We start from the raw sequence: 20,287 nt of genomic DNA, 5'->3' as shown, positions 1-20,287 counted from the left end.
TCCTGCCTACAGAGGGCCCTATGGGACTGGAACAGCCCCTGCCCAGAGCAAGTGGGAAGCTGCTCCAGCCTCAGTTAACCAGAACCGGCAAGCCTCATCCCTGCCTAGAGCAACTTACAATTCCTTTTAAAAAATCTGACTAGATTTCATGTTCTCCTGCTGTTGGGTTTAGACACCTCATCATCCGCTGGGCAGTCTCTGGGATGTAAATCTTATTTCGGTGTCTTCCCCTTTGCCACCGCTCTGAAGCTGAACTAAAAATCTCTTGCGTCTTTTGTGCAGATGACGAATCTCCGGGGCTTTATGGATTCCTGAATGTCATTGTTCATTCTGCCACGGGCTTAAAGCAAAGCACAAGTGAGTTGCAGACCAGTGATGTGTGATCAGGGGTCTTGTGAGAGCCCCAGGAAAGGAAGGGGGCACTCCGGGCATGGAGACGTCAGTTTGGGGTACAGGGCTTGTGGAAGAGAGTCAGTCTGGGCGACTGGGAGTTGGGAATGCGTGTGCATTCTACTTTCTGCCCATATTTGCTGCTTGCCCAAGAGTTTATGAGCAAATCAGCTCTTGCTCCCTCGTACCCCATTTTCCAGCCCTATTGGATTGAAATCTCAAGGCTTGGTCTCTGACCTCACTGTAACAGCATCCATGGTAAGAAGAGAGAGATGTAATAAACACTGGACTAGGAGTTCACTGGAGGACCAAACAGGAGGCGAAACTGAGCAGTGTGTGGGATGGGGAGAGAGTCCTTGTTAAAAATATGCACCCGCTTTCTGCAGCAGCTGAGGTAACTCGGGAAGATCTCAGTCCCATTTCTGTTGAAGTCAGTAGGGTTTTCCTGTGGGCCTTGCTGAACTCTGGACTGGGCCCTTTGTGCACTTCTCTCTGCACACATGAAAACAAATCTAAGGAAAGAGGAGGCCATGTGCCCTTGCTGCTAAGCCACGGAAACACACCTTCTGGGCTGAACTGAGGACTCCGCCATCAATGTATGCCAGTACCAGGGAGGACACATTAAAGGCCTCACTGTGCTGAGGACACTTAAATGGTGTAATCACAGCAGCGTAGTTACGCCCATGCTGCCTAGGTGCACACCTGCAGTGTAAACACACTGTGCAGTGTGAAACAGGCCAGGCATTTGCACAGCCCGTCTACACTGGCGTTTGCACTTGTGTGGCTGCACTACTGCCAGTGTCCTCAGGGTAGAGAGGCCTTTAGGTGAGAGAGCAGCTAGGAAGCAGTGTGCATAGAAAAAAACCCGCATCGTAATCTTAACAAAGCCTCTGTTCTCTGTCTGCCCTCCAGACCTGTACTGCACGTTGGAGGTAGATTCCTTTGGATATTTTGTGAACAAGGCTAAGACCAGAGTTTACAGGGACACTACCGAGCCGAATTGGAACGAGGTGAGTAGAGTTGAGCCTTGCTTATCTCCTTGAGGCAGCACATTTGTAAATGAAGAGGCTGTTTGGGTTGCAGTTAATACTGCATGAGCTGTGCCCTTCTCACATCTGAAATCAGTCTGCAGGGCTCCTGTTATTTCCTCTGAGCTCTTACCATTGGCAGATTTTAATCTTAGAGACTCACTGATAAATTGACAGCAACAGATGCACTTTGCATGATCAGCTAGCTCTTATTTGTGTGTGGGTATATGTATTAGGGAGGTGAAAGAGTCGTCAAATTGTCAACTACTTGCAGTTCCCCCCACTCCTCGTGCTGCGTCTGTATCAGAGGCAGCAAGGGGGGGGGGGGGGAGGCCAGGTTTAAAGCTGATTCCCCCCAGCACCATCTCCACGGTGTGTGTTGGAGGGAATGGACAGGGGAGGGATAAAAGAAGAGGGGAACTTACTGTGCCTCTCCCCTGTGCCTCTGTCTTTGAAGTGTAGTAAGAGCCGCCCACAGCTCTCTCTTGCTACATTTCAAAGGCAGAGTTGCAGTGGGGAATCCGGCACGAGCCAGGACAGAAGCAATTGCCGCTCGTACCGGGTCCTAAGTGCTGCACCTCTGTTGCCTATGGCTCTTGATACATTTCAAAGGCAGAGGGGCAGCAGTTGGTGCTAGCAGGAACTGCTTCACTCACGGCTCGTGCCAGGTTCCATGCTGCGCCTCTGCCTTTGAAATGTAGCAAGAGCCACAGACAGCTCTTACTACACTTCAAAGGCAGAGGCACAGCAGAGATAGCAAGCACCCCTCCCCTCTTATCGACTAATTGGAAATTCCATTGACTACTTGATTAGCTGATTAATTGAAATTTAACATCCATAGTGTATATATATTTAATATATATATTATTTTTTAAAAAAGTATCTGTGAAAATACATTGAATAAGGAAGTATTTTTCAAAGGGGAGAGTATAATTATAAACTCTTAGCTTTCAGCATCCTGCTTCTTTATAGCAGGCTTATTTTAAACATAGTGAAGTGTAATTAAACACAAGAAATATGGGGCCATCTATTTCTTTCAATGGTGCACCGCTATAATACGTTGAAACTTAACCAAAGGACCGAGCATTTTTCACATTCACCTCTAGTGTGCCCGCAACTGGACTCAATACTGTTCTGCTCAACCTCTCTTAAAGACCTGCTCCGTTACATGAGAGATCTTTGTCGGTCCCTTCAGATTGTTTTTGGTGAGGCTGGACAGTCAGATATCCAGAAAACTCTATCTCTGCGTTCACCAATTGCTGCTCTTTGCCTTCCCTTTGCTGCAGGAGTTCGAGATCGAGCTGGAAGGCTCACAGACCCTGCGGATTCTGTGCTATGAAAAATGCTATAACAAAACCAAGCTCACCAAAGAAGATGGCGAGATCACAGATCGAATCATGGGGAAAGGCCAGATCCAGGTGGGGCTGCCTGTGTCCATGCCTAAGCTCCGCACTAGGATAAACAATGGCGCTTTGGCATCCTGGAGCTCCCTTGTGTCTCTTGGAGATCATGCCAAACGCTGGCAGTCAGGCAGCCAGGTTGGGGACGCTTTGAGAGGCAGTGGGGAGGTGAAACATGGCGCTGGCCTTTTTTATGCTTCGCCTACTCCAATGAGGGAGACATTCTCCAGGGGTTATTGTTGGAGAAAATTGGGGGAATTCATCTTCCATCATGTCTCATATCCTTCCTGGAGAATTCATTGTCGAAGTCACTGTGTGCTCTGTTGGCACAGGGAAAGAGAAAGTGAGGGAGTGACTTTGTGTGAGAGACATGGAGTGGCCTCTGTCAGTCCCCTAATAAATGAATCCAGAGAAAATGCGATCTGCCCTGAAGTACATGCTGTGATAGTACAGCCAAGCAGGACATACCTGTTGCTCTGACAACTGCCCTATTCAAAACTCTTGTGTCCATGACAACAGGGTACATCGGAATACGAAGTAGCTTGTAGCATTTCTGTGTGTTTTGCTGCCACAAGACGGGGTGGGAGAGATGATGGGTTGGCAGCACAAGGGGCTGATGCTCTCAGAAAATGGAGTGACAGAAGCTTATAGTTCTGGGCTGTAAGTTCTGGGCAAAGATCCCAGGTGTTGCAGGCTGGGGGCAAGTTTAACACCCATCATATTATTCCCTCACCTCTGAATCGCTTCCCTTCATATCTGAAGCCTGGTGACATGCCTGGAAAGTTTCCCTGACTATGATATTTGTTGAGTTAGACTATGAGCTGTTCAGGGCATGGACCCATCCTCTGTGTGTGTTCTGTAAAGCCTCTAGCCATGCTTATGTTGTGCTCTCAAATAACAACCAGTGCTCTTCTCCCGTTTCGTCTGTACCCTTGCCCTCCCTCAATACTTCTCTCTTAGGCAGTTGACTAGTAAGTGCATGGGCCCAGCTCTTCTCTTTCAAAGGGAGCTGAGCCTGGGCATGCTGTTGCAGTCCTTATTCATTTGTGGGTCCAGCCAACACTGGCAGCTGAAGGAACTGCATGAGACCTCCACGCAGTGCTCAAGCTGCCATGTTGTGGTCGAGGAAAGCTTTGTCACCTGACTGAACGATATTTAAAAAAACAACAACCAAATACTCCTATAGTAAAGTAATTAACAGGGGGGTGTTAACAGGGCCAGAATGTGTGCTAACTTATGCTAAACAATCTGTTCAATCTGGTAGCTGTGGCACTCTTAAGAGAAGGTCTACATTACACTCCATTTGGTTATATTGGTACGATTGTGTAGCCAAGGGGCATGAACTTTTCCTCCTCCCCCTCCCCAAGTAACATAGTTATCCTGACCTAACACTCCTCAGGTGTAGATAGCATTCTGTTGGTGGGAGAGCTTCTCCTGGTGTCATAGCTACTGCCTCTTGCGCAGGTAGATTAACTACACCAGTAGTCTCCAACCTTTTTAACCACAAGATCACTTTTTCAAGTGAAGTGCAATGTAAGATTTAACTCATAACCAAACACCCTTGCCCCGCTTCCTTCCCTCCCCTTCTTTGAGTCCCTGCCCTGCCCCCGCTTCACCCCTTCTCTGAGGCCCCCTGCTTACTCCATCTCCCTTCCTCCCCAAACCTCACTCACTTGCACCTGACTGGGGTAGGGGGTTGGGTTCAGGCTCTGGTCTTGGGCCAAGAAGTTTGGAGTGTGGGCTTCAGGCTTAGAGCAGGATGGGGACTGGGGTCCAGGAGGGGTTTCAGGGTGCCAGCTCTGGGAAGGAATTTGGATGCAGGGGGACTCATGTCTGGGGCAGAAGTTTGGATGCAGGAGGAGGTTCAGGGCTGGGAGAGGGGTTCAGAATACAGGCTCTGGCTGGGCTGTTTAACTGAGAAGGCTTGTGGGTGGTGGAGTAGTGGGGTTAAGGTAGCCTTACTCCTGCCCTGGTCTCGCACCACTCCTAAAAGCAGCTGGCATGTACAGCAATGGCTCCATGGTGCCCAGTGCTGCCCCTTACAGGCACTGAACCCAGAGCTTCTACTGGTCACGGTTCCCCATTATTGATTAATGGGAGTTGCAGGAGTGGTGGCTGCAGGCAAGGACCAGCATGCCAAACGTGGCCTCTTGCACCCTGTCTCCCACATATCACGCTCAGGCTAACAGGGACTGATGTTGGAGGCTCTACTGACTAATGCTGCACGTTTATGGACCTTAGCAGCAATACAACAGCAAAGTTTCAACCCTGAAGCTCTTAGTTGTGCTTTCATCAGCACACACACCAACTCACCAAACTCTGAATTTTTCAAATTTTTTCTGAAAAAATAATTTGGGTGAAAAATTGTTTTTCAGTGAAACAGTCATTTCCACAGAAAGCTTTTCATTTTTTATCACATTTTTCCTTTTTTCTGAATTGAAAAAACAATTGGTTATGGTTAAAGTCTACATTTTCAATTAGGAAAACAAACAAAAAAATAATTAAAACTGGGTTTTCGTATTTTAGTTTTTTGACAAAAACCTGAACATTTTAATACATTTTTGGCCAGTTCAGAAGTCTAAATAGAAATGATCTCCCAACTTTGCATGATTTATCAGATTTTTTTTTGTTTTAATTTTACGAAGAAACCCTCCTATTCTGAACAGGCTGAAATTAGGCCAGTTTAAGCTTTCCTTAATTCTGAGAAACTGTTGTCTCATCATTGTATTTATTTTTAGGACTATTGTCTAGTTTAAAAAAAAAAGAAAAGAGAAAATAGGGGTCCTAAAAATAACCACTCTGCTGGGATCTATGTTGATAAGAAATGTTGTGGGCAGATTTTTTTTCAACAAGCCACGGGATGCTCCTTTTTAAAATCAGGAAATGCTTCTAATGTAACAACTACCATGAAGATAAACAGGTGGGAATTTTGATGAGTGATGTCAGCATTTGTTCCTTTTGCTATTTGGAATATTTGTTTTTCTTTCAAGACTTTTCCAGGGGGCTTTCGGTCTGTGTCACGTTTTTTCACTGGATAGCTTCTTGTGTATGTGGGGCTTTGTGTTGTCATGCAGGCCCAAAAAGTCTTCTCTTCGTTAAGATTCATACCATTCTATGGAAGCCAATGGTGAGTTTTTCAGAACAGTCAGTCACACATCCACATCCTCTCTTTGCAAAAGCTAGGAAATTTTTATTTTGTTTTAAATTGCTGGCTATTATAAGCCATGTATTATTGTAAAACTGTGATTTCCACTGCTGGGATTTGTGAATCACCAAATTCTGTGTGGCAGAGACAAAGACAATGAGTCTAGCAGACCAGCACTGTTTACTGTGAAATGTTTATTAGCTTGGTCTGTTACATAATGATAGAGGAGGAAGGAAGGATGTAAATTGGTCCATGTTTGCAAAGAACTGTAAGGCTTCCAGGAATAGGCTGCAGTTTAATGGCTCCCATTTTTCATATGTTCTTTTCCTATGCAGTGTTTTATCTGTCACTCTTATATCCCCATCCATGAGTTTTATTATTGTTTGCAGCCTCCACATTTTCCCCAGATTTTATGAGTCTGAAAACTTTATTCTGTGCATGCTGCTTGTGAATCTAGTAGAAAAATCCCCCTCCTATGGCCCCTACTTTATGTCCTATGAAGGGCAGTTCTAACAATCTGTGTATACACAGACATGTCTGCCATGTCAGATACACTGATAAGTGAAGTGGAGAGAGAAGATGTGCTTCTAGGGCACAGTGCAGGCATGCGGAGGAGGGGTAGTGGCAGGATAATATTCTGTCTTCCCATAACTGGGAACTCTTGGTGTAGTTGCATGGATTCTGTCAACTCCACTCACATTTATTTCCTCTCCATTGGGTCCTTTTGCCCTCTGGAGTTTGCCCTTCTCCATCTAGCAGACTCTAGCCAGACTCTAGCTCTGCAGGAATTAACATAGATGCCTTGTGTTTACTCTTTTGACTCTGCATCCAGGTGAATGAGGATGTCAGCAAGATTATGCCCAGCCCTGGGATAGTCTGCAAGAATGAACTGTTGCTGTAGTCAACTCAAGCCAGTGCAGTTCTGAACAACAGTTATTTTCTCTGCATGAGCAGCTCAGACAAACCCTGTCCTCTTCTCCCTTCCCCCCCCAAAAAAAAGTGCTGGAGAAGGATGTGACCGTAGGAGCACAAATAGTTTGATGCCATGAAAGCAGTGCACCAATATTGCTCTGTTGCCATGCAGGACCAGCACTCTTATCTGTTTTGCTCTCTGGACTGGCTTGTAGAATTGCATGGGGGCTAGCTCCCTTCCTCTCTCCAGATATCAACCTACAGATACAGGTTTTCCATTCACTTGCACTCACACTCCCATGCTGCAGCCCTCAAGATCCACTTCTAAAACCATTTACATGCTCTAGAAATGCAGAGCAGCATCCCAGCAATGAAAAGAGGGGTGGAAATGGTGAAAGCTATGGGTCAGGACTAAAGGGCAAGGGGAAAGGATTAACACGTCAGTGATGAGCTCTAGGAAGAATAAGTCCAGGCAGGACTAGGTGCTTTCAGAAGGAATGAGCTGTAGCAAGTAGTTTCCCATTGGTTACAATTAGAAACAGCTGGAGTGTGAAACAGTCATGGAAATTCACTAAAGAGAGGAAATAGTATGAATAAATGGCATAACATGTACTAACGAGAAAAGGGGCATTTCTCATTTCTTCCATTTATTCTCTCAGCCTTGTGTCCTCCTGTCTCTCCACCACTGGCCCCTTTCCCCTGCGTTCCTAATTTGGGTCTTTTCTCCTTGTGCTTAACCCATGTGCTATTAAGTGCCCTCTGCTCCCATTCCACCATCTTCTCCCTCTCTTCCTCCTTGTCGTTGTCATCATTTTTATTTAAATGTATCCCCAGGCTCCTTAGACACTTGGGTCCTCCTAGGCCGTGTCCAGACTCAGGGGTTTTTTCGGGAAAAGTAGCCTTTTCCCGAAAAAACTTCCCCTGCGTCCAGACTCAAGCCGCGTTCTTTCGAAATTATTTCGAAAGAACGCGGCTTTTCTTTCGATGGCGGTAAACCTCGTTTCACAAGGAAGAACGCCTTCCTTCAAAAGTTCCTCTTTCGAAGGAAGGCGTTCTTCAATGTAAAGAGGCCGTCTTCGAAAGAGAGCATCCAGACTCGCTGGGTGCTCTCTTTTGAAAAAGCAGATTTCTCTTTTGAAAGATCTGCCTGCAGTCTAGACTCGATCTTTCGAAAGATGCTTTCGAAAGAGCCTCTTTCGAAAGAAGCCTGCAGTCTAGACATAGCCCTACAGAAATCCCTGTTGAGCAGGGCTGGTTTGTGCTCTTGTGGTCTGTGCCAGCTGTAGAGGGGAATTTGCTTGGCTTATTTATGAGCTTATGAGCTCATCACAAGGAACAAGCAGCTGTGAAACACAACCAGTCTAGCAGAGCAGTTCTGTTCACGCTATAGCTGAATATGTGCTAGCCACAGCAAAGTTTGAAGGTTTTCCGGCATGTGTTCCTTGTAGGGTTTCCGGTTTTGAACCGGATAGTCCAGTATTTGAGCTTTCTGTTCGGGAAACAAATTGAGAAAATATAAATGAAAAAATATAAATGTCCAGTATTTTCTAAGATGTACTGTAGATAGTGATGTAATGTCAAGTGTGTCCGGTATTTTTGTTGAAACCATCTGGCAACACTATTTCCCTGTGCAATGAATAGAATTGTGCTTGCAGACTGTGCTATAGATATGGTGACCATATTTTCTGAACCAAAATTTGGGACACATTAGCCACACCCCCTGCCACAAGAAGTCCCACTGTGTTCCGGTGAGGCTGCCTTGGCTGGAACGCGCCTTGTGCAGCTGCCACTTGACTCCAGCTGGAGCCAGGGCCTCCTGTGGGGACCTGGACCACAGTACTAAAAATAGCACTGCGAGCGGCCTCTGCTCTAGTCCATGCACCTGCTGAGCCCGAGAGCGTCCCACCCTGCAGTGTATGGTCAGCGTAGCTATAGACTGTCTTCCCTACCTCATAGGAGGGAATTTGTAGCAGGTCTGTCCTTGTCCTTTTTGGTAGTGAAAACACAAGTTGTGACTAATTCAGAGATGTATGACAAAGTCCCTGGATACAAAACCAAGACTTGCACAAAGTGTGAAATCATGGCAGAGGCAGTCTTTTCTAGGAGTCCTCTCCAGCCTTTAGTAACACACTTGGGCTGATGGCTTGTGGCCTCCCTTTTTTTAGAGCAGTTGTCCTCTGTGGGAGCACGTCATTTTCAGATTTTTGTTCTCTTCATGCACATTCCATTTTTCAGGTCATTGATCTATAAATCAGACCTAACGCCAGTCAGTGAGACGCACAGCTTGTCACCCCACCCCCCACCCCCCACCCCCGTCCTGACATGTCCCACTCACTAGTACCCTTTGTCTTCATTCTCAGACCAGCAGACTGTCTGCTGCAGCTGCCTTTTCCCCATGCTGGGGTCAGCTGTCTGGACACTCCAATATTGCAAGCTTGCTAGGGCATTGAGTTGATTATGTTATTTGTTTGCCCTTGGCCTGTTCTTTTCTCCTGTGTTGTTAAGGTCTGATCTTCTGGTCTTGCTCAGCAGCACCAAGTGTTTTTTTCAGGTCTCCTTTTATTTGTTTATCCCAATAGCACTTTAAATAACACTGTGAAAAGCACTTTAACCTTGTGTGTTGTTATGATTACATAATATACAGGGACAGCACTTACCATCTAACCTTGAATTTCTCATGCACCTTCCTCCCGGCTTCCTCTCCATTGAGTACATGCTGTTTTGTTTGGAGGGGTTTCATCCTGGGGTGGAGGAGTAGAAGAGTTCTTCCAATCCAGAGTTTGGGGGAGGGAGGCATATGTTTAAGTGCAGGGAGGGACAGGCAACAGAAGTTATAATGTTGGCTTTCAGCATGCACCAAAGGTCACTCACAGTCTGGCTGTTGCTTCTAAAGAGAACTTGCCTGAGGTTACTGGCGGGCCTAACCAGCCATATGGCTTGTGCCTGGGAGACAAAGAAAAGGGCAGTTGGCTTGAGTTTTGTAGCATCTGTTGACTTGCATCATCTTCCCAGACTGGTGTGAGTTAGTAATTGTGAGCCAGGACTCAACTCATAATGCCTGATAACCTGCAGAAATGCTAACTGGTACCTCTCTTGTCATTATAGCTTCTCATGTAAGAATTCAGAATGCCCAGGCCCACTCTGAATGCCAGCGCCCAACTCTCTCGCCTCCCTTCTCTTCCCTCCCCTCCTGCAATTTCACCACAGCTTCTAGGTTAGGAATACCCACCATTGTAAAGTGCAGGCAAAAATATATCCTGGTCAGAGAGCCCTCAGCCTTAGTAATCATGGGAGAGTCCTTAATGAGAAGCCAATGCAGCTGGCTGGGCTCATATACACTGCGTAGGAAACCAGACCTTTTAGAGCTGGTTTCCTCCTGAGCCTGGAATGAGATTGTGCTTGTTGAAAGAAACCTCTTACGCTGTAAAATTCCTCCAACTTGGAAACTCTTACTGGGTGTGTGGGAGGAACAATGTAGATTGTGGCTGCCTTGCAGTGACGTTGGCCAGCCTAACCGGAGAGGGGTGGACCTTCCGGAAGAAGTCTCATCAAAAACCTCTTGGCTAAGAGTAAAGTCTGGGGTAGCTGAAGCAAAATCGACTCAGTGCAGCTGGCTCTGTTAGCTTCAGTGCGGCCACAATGTGGGAACTGCTGGTAACCAACTATACTATGCAAGGGATCTTCAGATATTTCTACCACAGCTGCAGCTACAGGAGCCAAGTGGATTCAACAGGGAAGCATGCACATACTGGCAACACCACACTGTGGACCTATGTCCGAAACAAAGTGCGCAAAGAAAAGGTTGGCTTGACTCTCTTTTGTCCTCTGCTTCTCTAGGGTCTCTAAGACATGCAAGTAGGAGAAACCTTTCTCTCTGGGGTTTCATGTGTGTAACTGAATGCAGCATTTTCCCCCTCTTGTGTTGATAGTTGGAAGTGGCAATTAGGGTTTGGGAAAGGGAGAGGCTAAACATCTGCAGTAGAGTCAAGAATACTATGATTTGCATCACCCCTGCTAGTCTAGCATTCATCCTCTGCTATGCATTGAGATGCTAGTGCTGTTTTATTGAGGGGAGGTCCAAGGTGGATGGAGTGTGGGATTAGTGTTAGGCTTCGTCTACACTCTGAGTTGTAAAGCACTGCCACAGCAGTGTGGCAGTGTGTCTTCAGTGCTCCAAGTAAACCACCTCTGCGAGAGGAAAAGCTAATCATGCTGGGAGCTGGGAGCTCCCAGTGTGGTAGCCCAGTTTACACTGGTGCTTTATAGCACTGTAAGTTGCTGCACTCATGGGGAGAGGTTGGTTTTTATGCCTCTTAGCCAGAAAGTTGCAGCATTGTAACGTGCCAGTGTAGACGTAAGTATCTGTTACTAAATCCCTTTTCATTTGTGCATGAAGGAGTACATGAGCCCATGCATCTCAAGGTTTGTGCACTCACCTGTGCCTTGCCTTGCATTTTTCAGGGCACAGACTGGCATTGCAGAGCCATGTCAGAGATTTGTTTTGTCCCGTCTGTTTGCTGGTAGAGCTCCATGTTCAAATGGTTTTTCCTTTTCCGTGACAAGCTGTTCCCCAACCTCCTAAATTTGCTGTCGAAAGAAATCAAGCAAGGTTGGAAATAGAGATCCAGGATTTTGTTTCAGAGCGTGGGTTTTATCAGCAGATTCTTGCAACATCAGGAGTCTCTCACTTTCAGGTGCATTTTCTCCTTTTGTGTTGGAGCGGAAGTGAAAAAGAATAAGACAGAACAGAGTCAGACACTAGATCCACCACCACCTGTGATCTTTAAGCTGTTTTCCCATTCAGCTCTTCTCTTGCTTTGTTCAAGGTGTACGTTCTTTCTGGGCATTGTGTGTACGTGCTTAATTTCTGTCTTGAGATGGTATATATAAATCCTCTTGGATCACCATATATTCCTCCTTCCATCTCTCAATCTGAGACCCAGCATTGGGTCACCGTGTTCTGTGGGCCCAGGAGAACTGGATGAAGCTCCTTTTGGAAAGCATCCCCAAACTCCAGTGCTAGTAAAGCTTGGCAGAGATGCTGGTGAAGCACTCTCTCAAACCCCACTCCTCGCTTCATTGTGGAGCTGTGTATTGTGATTCCACAGCCTCCTGTCCCTGGCTGTCCCTGGGAAATTGGGATCCAAATTCTGCTCTTGGCTAGACTGTAGCATGTAGCCTCTGGCTTGCATTTGATGCCGAGTGGGAGTGTAGCAACCTTGGAGTAGCTCTTGGAGGGAATGTGCTTCAGGCAGCACAATATCTGCTGCATGTCTTCTGCATGTGGCTCGCACTGTTTTTGTATACAATAGCAGACTTCTCCCTTCTTTGCCAGAAAACTCTGTGGGCTGGTACAGAGTGGGAAATAGCAGAGTGCAAGAGCTGAAAACAATTAGGCAAACTTAATAACCCCTCCCCGATCTGAGACTTTTAAATAAATACAAATGCACTAGAGCATAGGGGAAGGTGAAAGCTTGATAAAAATACTTGTGTTCACTTTAATACACATGTAAGCTACTCTGGTGATGGGTGTGTTGTGAGAAGTTACTAATCATTAGCCATTACTGATTGTTGTGACCAATACCTATTCCGTGTCCTTAGTAACTGTTTCACTGGCACAAACTGAACACAAGAGTTAGGAAAAAAATCTGATGGTAAATAGCTCAGTATTTAAATCATAGGTAGCCAGGTCTGTAAAACCGCACCCACAGAAAAGGCTTCCAAAGCTAAAATAAAAAGGAAGACACACAGACATGTGTGTGTCTGTTTGTATATACTGTATATTTAGAACAGGAAGGAATTAGGAATCATATATATATTCCCTAATTCCTGGTCTTAACCTTGCTATTCCTGACATTTGAAAATAATGTTAAAATATTCTTTGAACTGTATCATTATAGTGCCAGCATTTGGGCTTGGAACTTGTAGCTTTCTCACCAGTTTTTTCAGAGAAACACAAGCCCTTGCTCCATTTCAGATCTGAGCTCTTTCCTTTTAGATAATCTGCTCTCCCTTTTCCCGACTCCCAATTCGCCAGGGTGGGATGATTCTGTGCTGTCAATTTAAAGTGACTACTGCTTTATGGCAATCAGGGAAGCCTCCTTTGCTATCAAAGGTGGGATTGTGGGCTTCAGAAGAGCATTTTAGCTGTCTGAGGTTTCCATTGTTTTTCAGTGGATACTGCATATTTGACTCTGGGATTTCTATGTACAAACATGTGATTCATACCCAGACCTGCTTTGAGTGCAGCACTCTGCATGAGTGAAACTCATGACTTTCCTGATTCCCCTCTGGAAATGGGAGTAAGTGGGGAAGGCATTGCCATGCTGACTTGTACAGATTTTTCACACTGGCTGAGTTAATTTCTGAATTAAATTGTAAACTCACAGGCAACTTCCATGTGTTTCAGCTGGATCCACAGGTGTTACAGGATAAAGACTGGCAACGCACACTCATCTCAATGAATGGAGTAAGTACAAATTACAAACTGCTGGCTTTGCTTTGTTGCCTGACCTTGTGTATCAGGCTTGTTCTCTCTGGTCTTCATGGTAATGTCTTGAAAAACAAAAGAAAACATTTATTGCTTGAAAAGTAACAATTGATGTCCTTGTAGGTTGAAGTGAAGCTGTCAGTGAAATTTACCAGCCGGGAGTTTAGTCTGAAAAGAATGCCATCTCGTAAACAGACCGGGGTCTTTGGAGTCAAGATTGCCATTGTCACCAAGTGAGTTGTCGGTTCACACTTTTCTCTGTGGTTTTATTTTAAACACAATGGGCCAATGGGGCTGTGCCTACTTACACCCTTAGGCTACATCTACACTGTGCATTGTTGTGCAAGAAGATATGCAAATGAGGCGTAGCGATGAATATCGCCACACCTCATTTGCATAGCTAATGAGCTGCCATTTTGCAGAAAGGGCTTTTTTGCACAAGAAGAAGCTGTCTACACTGCTCCTTCTTGCGCAAAAAACCCCTCTTGTGTAGGAACCGTTCTGCCTCTTATTTTCAGGAAGAATGGCTCCTGCTCAAGAGGGGTTTTTTGTGCAAGAAGGAGCAGTGTAGACAGCTCCTTCTTGCGCAAAAGTCCCCTCCACAAAAAAGGCAGCTTATTAGGTATGCAAATGAGATGTGGTGATATTCATTGCCACACCTTATTTGCATATCTTCTTGCGCAACAATGCACAGTGTATACGTAGCCTTAGTGAATGAATGTATGCAGATGTATGCAGAATGTATGCAGATACTTTCTTGCCCTTGTGTGGCTAATACAGATAGCCATTTCTGCAGACAAAAGTGACATTTTCCCAGCTTTATCCTATGCATGAGGGAAAAAAAACCCTCAAAAAGACAGCAACACACACACACTCTTACTTGGAAACCCCATATGTTTACTTTCAACATCTCTCACTCTGCTGTGTTCCGGAAACACCCTGGGCCTTTTCCTTTGTAGCTGGCTGACTTGGTCAAGAATTTCCAAACTGCTGAACTACGGTATTTCCTTTCCATGCTCGGAAATGTTCAAGCTCTTTGGAGCAAACTCTTTGGAGCAATTTGTATTATATTAACCCCTGATCTTTTGTCATGAATCGTTTGCCAGAAGAAACCTGTTTTTTTGTGGTAGGTAATTTAGGAGACCTGGTAGTTCCTCCCCATGGAATTACTATTAACTTGATAGCAGTCTGACTGCAATTTGTCTAAGAGCTGCATAGGAATCTTCTAATTACCTGATAGTATTGCATGCTCATCAAAGTTGCTTGTCTATATGGCTGCAGTTCCTCTGCAAGAGAGTTTTCATGAGATGGATTGTGCAGAGATAAACCAGTTCATAACTTCTTTACAAAAACAGAAATTAAAGCAGCTACTCAGAAAAAACAAACAAACCAACAAGATCTATATGGACAGTTTTCATATGACCAGAAGAATCTAGCTATTGTGTGATGAACACGAGTCAGGCTGTGCAGAAATCAGATAAGTTCTCAGGGGAAATTAGCTGCTAAATTTTCCTAAACTAGGAATGCAGAATGAATTCACTGTCTGTGAAAAGGACCAACTAAAGGTCTACACCATGGGTTCCCAAACTGGGGGCCATGTCCCCTGGGGGGATGGCGAGAAAAAATTCCAGGAGGGGTGCAAGGCAACCCAACCTCCCACCTCCCCATCAAGTTTTGCTGCCCTGTTCAGTTCCTTTTTTTTTTCTCTTCTCTTCTCTCCTCTCCTCTCCTCTCCTCTCCTCTCCTCTCCTCTCCTCTCCTCTCCTCTTCTCTTCTCTTCTCTTCTCTTCTCTTCTCAACAAGTTTTGCTGGTATTTGGGCATGAGAAGGGGGGGGCGTGAGGGTTTTTCAAAAATCAAAAAGGGGGGGGGGCATGATGCCAAAAAGTTTGGGAACCACTGGTCTACACACAATGACTAAAGTGGGGCCTTATACAGTGTGTGGGCCTTTTGTGGGCCGAGAGCACAGATGTGAATGTCATCATTTGAGTGCAGTTTCATGATGGAGGACACAGGCTCTGAGTGTTCTTGACTCCAAACCTTGAAACTGGAATAATTTGCTCATAATAAACAGATGCCATTTTTATAGCAGCCAGAAAAGTTATTCCCAGAATTTCCTAAATGGATGTTTCCTCTCTCTAATAGTGATGGACTATAGAAAGATGCAGGTACAATGTCAGTATTTTTGTGAAGCAATCTGGTTAACATGGAGCATGGTTTCATCCTTACTGCCATGCTAGTCTGTACCTTCTAAACACTTCAGTAACTAGTGATTTGGGGTGTCTTCAATCATTTTTGGGTGCCTAATTTGAGACGCTTTTAAAGGGGTGGAATTTCATAGGGCAAGTGCTCACTCAGTCCTTTTTTAAAATCTTGGCCTAGAGCTCTTTTCACTCAAGCAGTCTCATCTGACCAGTGCCTAATGTCACTTTGGTAACCATGTTTTTTCTCTGCCTATGCTGCCCTGAACTCTTCTTCCTGTTTTTCTCCAGGAGAGAGAGATCAAAGGTGCCTTACATTGTGCGCCAATGCGTGGAAGAGATAGAGCGACGGGGAATGGAGGAGGTGGGCATCTACCGTGTCTCAGGGGTTGCAACTGATATCCAGGCTTTGAAAGCTGCCTTTGATGTCAGTAAGTATTTGTTCCTGAGGTTTTACTTTGTGCTATGATCCCCTATGTGCCCTTTCAGGTCATTGTGCTTTTTTAACCTTGCATAGCCCAGGAAGCACGAAGAGTCAGAGACCCTGATACAAGGAGTATCCTCTTACTCCGGCTATGTGCTTTATTAGTGTCCTCCAGTAACAGATGTTCACCTGACGTATTCAGGGAACGGACCCTTATATTGAGACATGCGCTGATTGTTCTTCCCCACAGCACTGAAATGGTGGTTTTGCATGCCTTGCCTTGCCATGGTAAATCACAGACACTCTCCACGGAAATGGGAGCAACCAACAGCCTCATTTTCCACAGTGTCAATGAGAACATTGGATTAACAGGAATTCCCTGTGGTTGTTTGAGACATTTTTTTTAAAAAAGAGCATCAGCAACATGAAAATCAAGTCAGCTGATTTTTTAACAGGATTGGCTAGAGAAGCAGAAGATTCTGGTTATTGGAATATGATTATGGGGACTGGACTCTTGGATTCTCTTCCCAATGCTGCCCCTTAGTTCTTTTTATTACCTCAGGCAAGCAAACCTTTCTCTGTTCTTCAGTGTGCCCATCTATAAAGCAGAATGCTAATGGTACCTCTGTAAAGCACTTCAAGACTCTTGGATGTAAAAGGGGCCCATATTGTCCTCACCTGCATTCTGGGTTTCCAATGCCGTGGGGTTGGTGGGTACAGCATTACATTTTTTTTAAATGCTGTTTTTATGTAAATGCAAACACATTACACACTGGTTTGTGAGTGGAAGTGTTTAACAAACTTTACATTTGTGACCTAAATTGCTTGATTTTTGTCTCTTGAATTACACTTCGTTGTCAGAGGCTGAGGGGTGTTTCTGAGTTCATTGTACGAGGGAGCTCAGAGGGGAACCTGAATATGTTGTTAATTATTATACAATATATTAAGAAAATGAAAAGCATTTAATTGACCATGGCTCGGCCTCATATGGCGCTCAATCTGGATCTCATTGAAGACAATGGAAAAACTCGCTTGACTTCTCTGGGTATTTGCATCCAGCCCCTGTCACTGGTACAATAGAAGTAATTCGGAGTAAAGCTGAGTTTGTTTTCTTGTGCCTGTCTATCCAGGCACTTAGAATCCTAGGATGTCATCTTGACCATAATGGTGGTCTAGCTGCAAAGTGGTGACACTGTAGCTACTTTGGTCTATTACAGTGTTTCCCAAATGGTGCTCCGTGGAACCCTGGGAAGCGAACGTAAGGGTTCCGCGAGAACCTGAACACTCCCCTCCCCCCCGCCCATAAAGAGACAGAGAAGCCCAGCGCGCAAAGACGCTGGCTCCTTCCCCGCTCCCCTTTCAGACATCTCCCGTGTCCCCCGCTGCCGCTCTGCTTTTACCACCGGACCTAGCAGCAGCAACAGCTGCTTGTCCCGCTTCTGCCCGATCAACCCAAGATCCCTCTCCCATGTCCCCCGCTGCCGCTCTGCTTTTCTACACAAGATTATGAAAACCTAATTGAAATCACTTCAGATGGCCAATTAATACAAAAATTTAAAGAAGTTTCTCTGATTACATTTTGGAGTGACTTATGTCAAAGTCAAGAATATTCATCTTTATCAAGACGCGCAATTCGTCAGCTGTTACCCTTTGCCAGTACATACTTGTGCGAAACTGGGTTCTCGAACTATGCAGCAATGAAAACGAAATACAGAAATCGACTGAATGCTGCGCCAGATATGCGAATCCAACTTTCTAGTATTAAACCAAATATAAAAAGAATTGGCCAAGAAAAGAAGAAAAACCACTCTTTGCATTGAAAACTATGAATATAATTAATATTATTTGATAGTTTTATTTTTTGTACATATTTAATATGATTTTTGTTTAATTTAAATGAATGGTGATCTCATGACTGTATTTAGCATCTTATTACTACCAATTGTGGTGTACTGGCAGTCTGTGTGTGTTTGGGTGTGGTTTTTTTTTTTTTTTTTTTTTTTTTTTTGCTCGAGTTTGAAAGGGTTCCGTGGTCAAAAAAAATTGGGAAAACTGGTCTATTAAGTGGCATTAGGATAATATGAATGGAGAACATAGCAACCAACCTGAGCAAAGTGACTACAGGTGATGAACATCAGCTATTCAGCTATTTGGGTAGGCAGAGAAGATAAATAAAGGATAAAAAGGACCAAAATTGGGAACAGTAATAGGAAAGACTGAAGGACCACCACTGTATGTGTTTATATGTCTCCCTCCTTTCTCTTACAGACAACAAAGATGTGTCCGTGATGATGAGTGAGATGGATGTTAACGCCATTGCAGGGACATTAAAATTATATTTCAGAGAACTGCCTGAACCCCTCTTTACAGACGAACTATACCCCAACTTTGCTGAGGGCATTGGTGTGTAACAGAAGAAATCATTGCTATCTATCATGTGTTGAGTGTTACTGATGCTCCTTTTTGGGAGACTGCTCCTGAGGCCTTAGTTCTAGGATGGACATTACCTGCGTAGTAAGAGAAGAGAAAACCTATTTGTCTAAAATGGGATTGTGCTATTCCGTCTCCAAAAGGAGATAAATCTGTTTTGGGTGGGCTGTAATCTCCTGCATCTTACTGTGCTGGGTCTGGAATGCACTTGTGGATTCTGCACAGAGGAGAGGAGTCTCCCATCACCTGTCTAGCGGGGGAGAATTGAATTCAGAGGTGGAGTGAAGCTGTGCCTGTTTTGAATTCAGAGCCTCTTGTCTCCATAATGTAATTACAGCAAATTAAGCATCACCCACATTTTCTCATGTTGTCACATAATCAGTAAAGCTTTTGTTCCTTTTCAGTATTTTTTTTTCTCTCCTCCCATAGCACTTTCAGACCCTGTTGCAAAGGAAAGCTGCATGCTGAACTTACTGCTCTCGCTTCCAGAACCCAATCTCGTCACATTCCTTTTCCTCCTGGACCATTTAAAAAGGTAAACACAGATCACTTAGAAAGGTGCATTTCATGTGTAAATCAGTCCCAAGTGCCATGGAGAGAGGTGCCCCTTCCTTGGAGATGTGCAGTGTCTCAAAGAGCACCTGCATTGAGTACCTCAGGTGAAGTAGTTTTGGTAAACTGCTACGTCCTGTTTTCCATGCTCAGTTACTGAAGCCAGTACAAATTGTACTCAAGAAAGGGATCAGAAAATTCTTCACAGCCTCGCCCAGTGAAAATGTGATCTGCAACCCCCTGCAGCACACATGTAATATCTCCATGAAATCACACTTGTGGGTGAACTTAGTAACTAAACATGATAAATGGGATGGTGGCAGGGCAGGATGTGAAGCCTCTCACATCCCATCCCCCCAGTTCATGGCAGCGCTCAGAAAACACATAGCCCCCAAAGCCAGCTGCTTTGAGTGGCAGGTGGGGCGGAGCAGGCAGAGAGCCTGCCTGAGGCTCTTGCTGGGCCTTGGGCTGGATCTGGTAGCTTGGCCCAGCCCGCAGGCCATATTTTGCTTGCCCCTGGTCTATATGATCATTATGGTCCCTTCTGGCCTTACAGCTTATGAATGAGACATAAGTAGTATAGTTGCTTGTTATATCTAAAACCTTTTAAAAGTAGGTGAAAGAAAGCTGCTAAATAGAAATATTTCTTTGAGCCAGAGAATGTAGAAACACTTTCTTTCTCCATTGTTTTTTACTCTTAAGAGTTGCTGAGAGAGAGAGCATCAACAAGATGTCCCTGCACAACCTGGCAACTGTTTTTGGACCAACGCTGCTCAGACCCTCAGAGAAGGACAGTAAGATTCCTGCTAACCCAACCCAGCCTATAACAATGACTGATAGCTGGTCACTAGAAGTCATGTCCCAGGTAAAAAGCTAAATATTGTAATTCATCTGCTACAAACAATATTTTAACCTCTTTGTCCAGAACTAGGCTACCTGCAAACATTCTAAGAGGTTGTGGCAACACTATGCTTGCTTAACAGTTTTTTTCCAAGGCAGGTGATGTAGTATCTTTTGGACCAACTTCTGTTGGTAAAAGAGACAAGATTTTGAGCTACACAAAGCATTTCTTCAGGTTTTTCAGAACAGTTTTACTAGAACAGCATGTTCAGTGTGAACAAGAATTATTTTTTAAAAATCATGCTAGCAAATCAGTGCTATAAACTACTCTGCTCACAAGCCATAGGGCTAATTTACCATGTTAGGTTCAACATGATCTTTAACACAAGTTTGGCAGCCTCAGAGGAGTAGCTGTGTTAGTCTGTAACTTTAAAGGCAACAAGTAATCCTGTGGCACCTTAGAGACTAACAAAAAA

The 20,287-nt window shown here is 44.8% G+C and overlaps 1 protein-coding gene across 1 annotated transcript in view; it reads left to right on the top strand.

Moving 5' to 3' along the window:
- The window catches only part of BCR (BCR activator of RhoGEF and GTPase), a 155,102-nt gene that overhangs the window by 124,550 nt on the left and 10,265 nt on the right, over nt 1-20,287 (top strand). The window contains exons 14-22 of the mRNA XM_014574761.2: nt 283-357; nt 1,303-1,400; nt 2,705-2,836; nt 13,285-13,344; nt 13,489-13,598; nt 15,857-15,996; nt 18,258-18,392; nt 18,849-18,954; nt 19,674-19,836. Coding sequence (XP_014430247.2) covers nt 283-357; nt 1,303-1,400; nt 2,705-2,836; nt 13,285-13,344; nt 13,489-13,598; nt 15,857-15,996; nt 18,258-18,392; nt 18,849-18,954; nt 19,674-19,836 — 1,019 coding nt within the window. The remainder of the gene's footprint in view (nt 1-282; nt 358-1,302; nt 1,401-2,704; nt 2,837-13,284; nt 13,345-13,488; nt 13,599-15,856; nt 15,997-18,257; nt 18,393-18,848; nt 18,955-19,673; nt 19,837-20,287) is intronic.

The sequence above is a fragment of the Pelodiscus sinensis genome, chromosome 15 (genome assembly GCF_049634645.1).
Source record: "Pelodiscus sinensis isolate JC-2024 chromosome 15, ASM4963464v1, whole genome shotgun sequence".
In the NCBI taxonomy this organism is placed as follows: domain Eukaryota; kingdom Metazoa; phylum Chordata; order Testudines; family Trionychidae; genus Pelodiscus; species Pelodiscus sinensis.
Note: the sequence above shows the minus strand (reverse complement) of the source record. Positions and strands in the feature narration are given on the sequence as shown.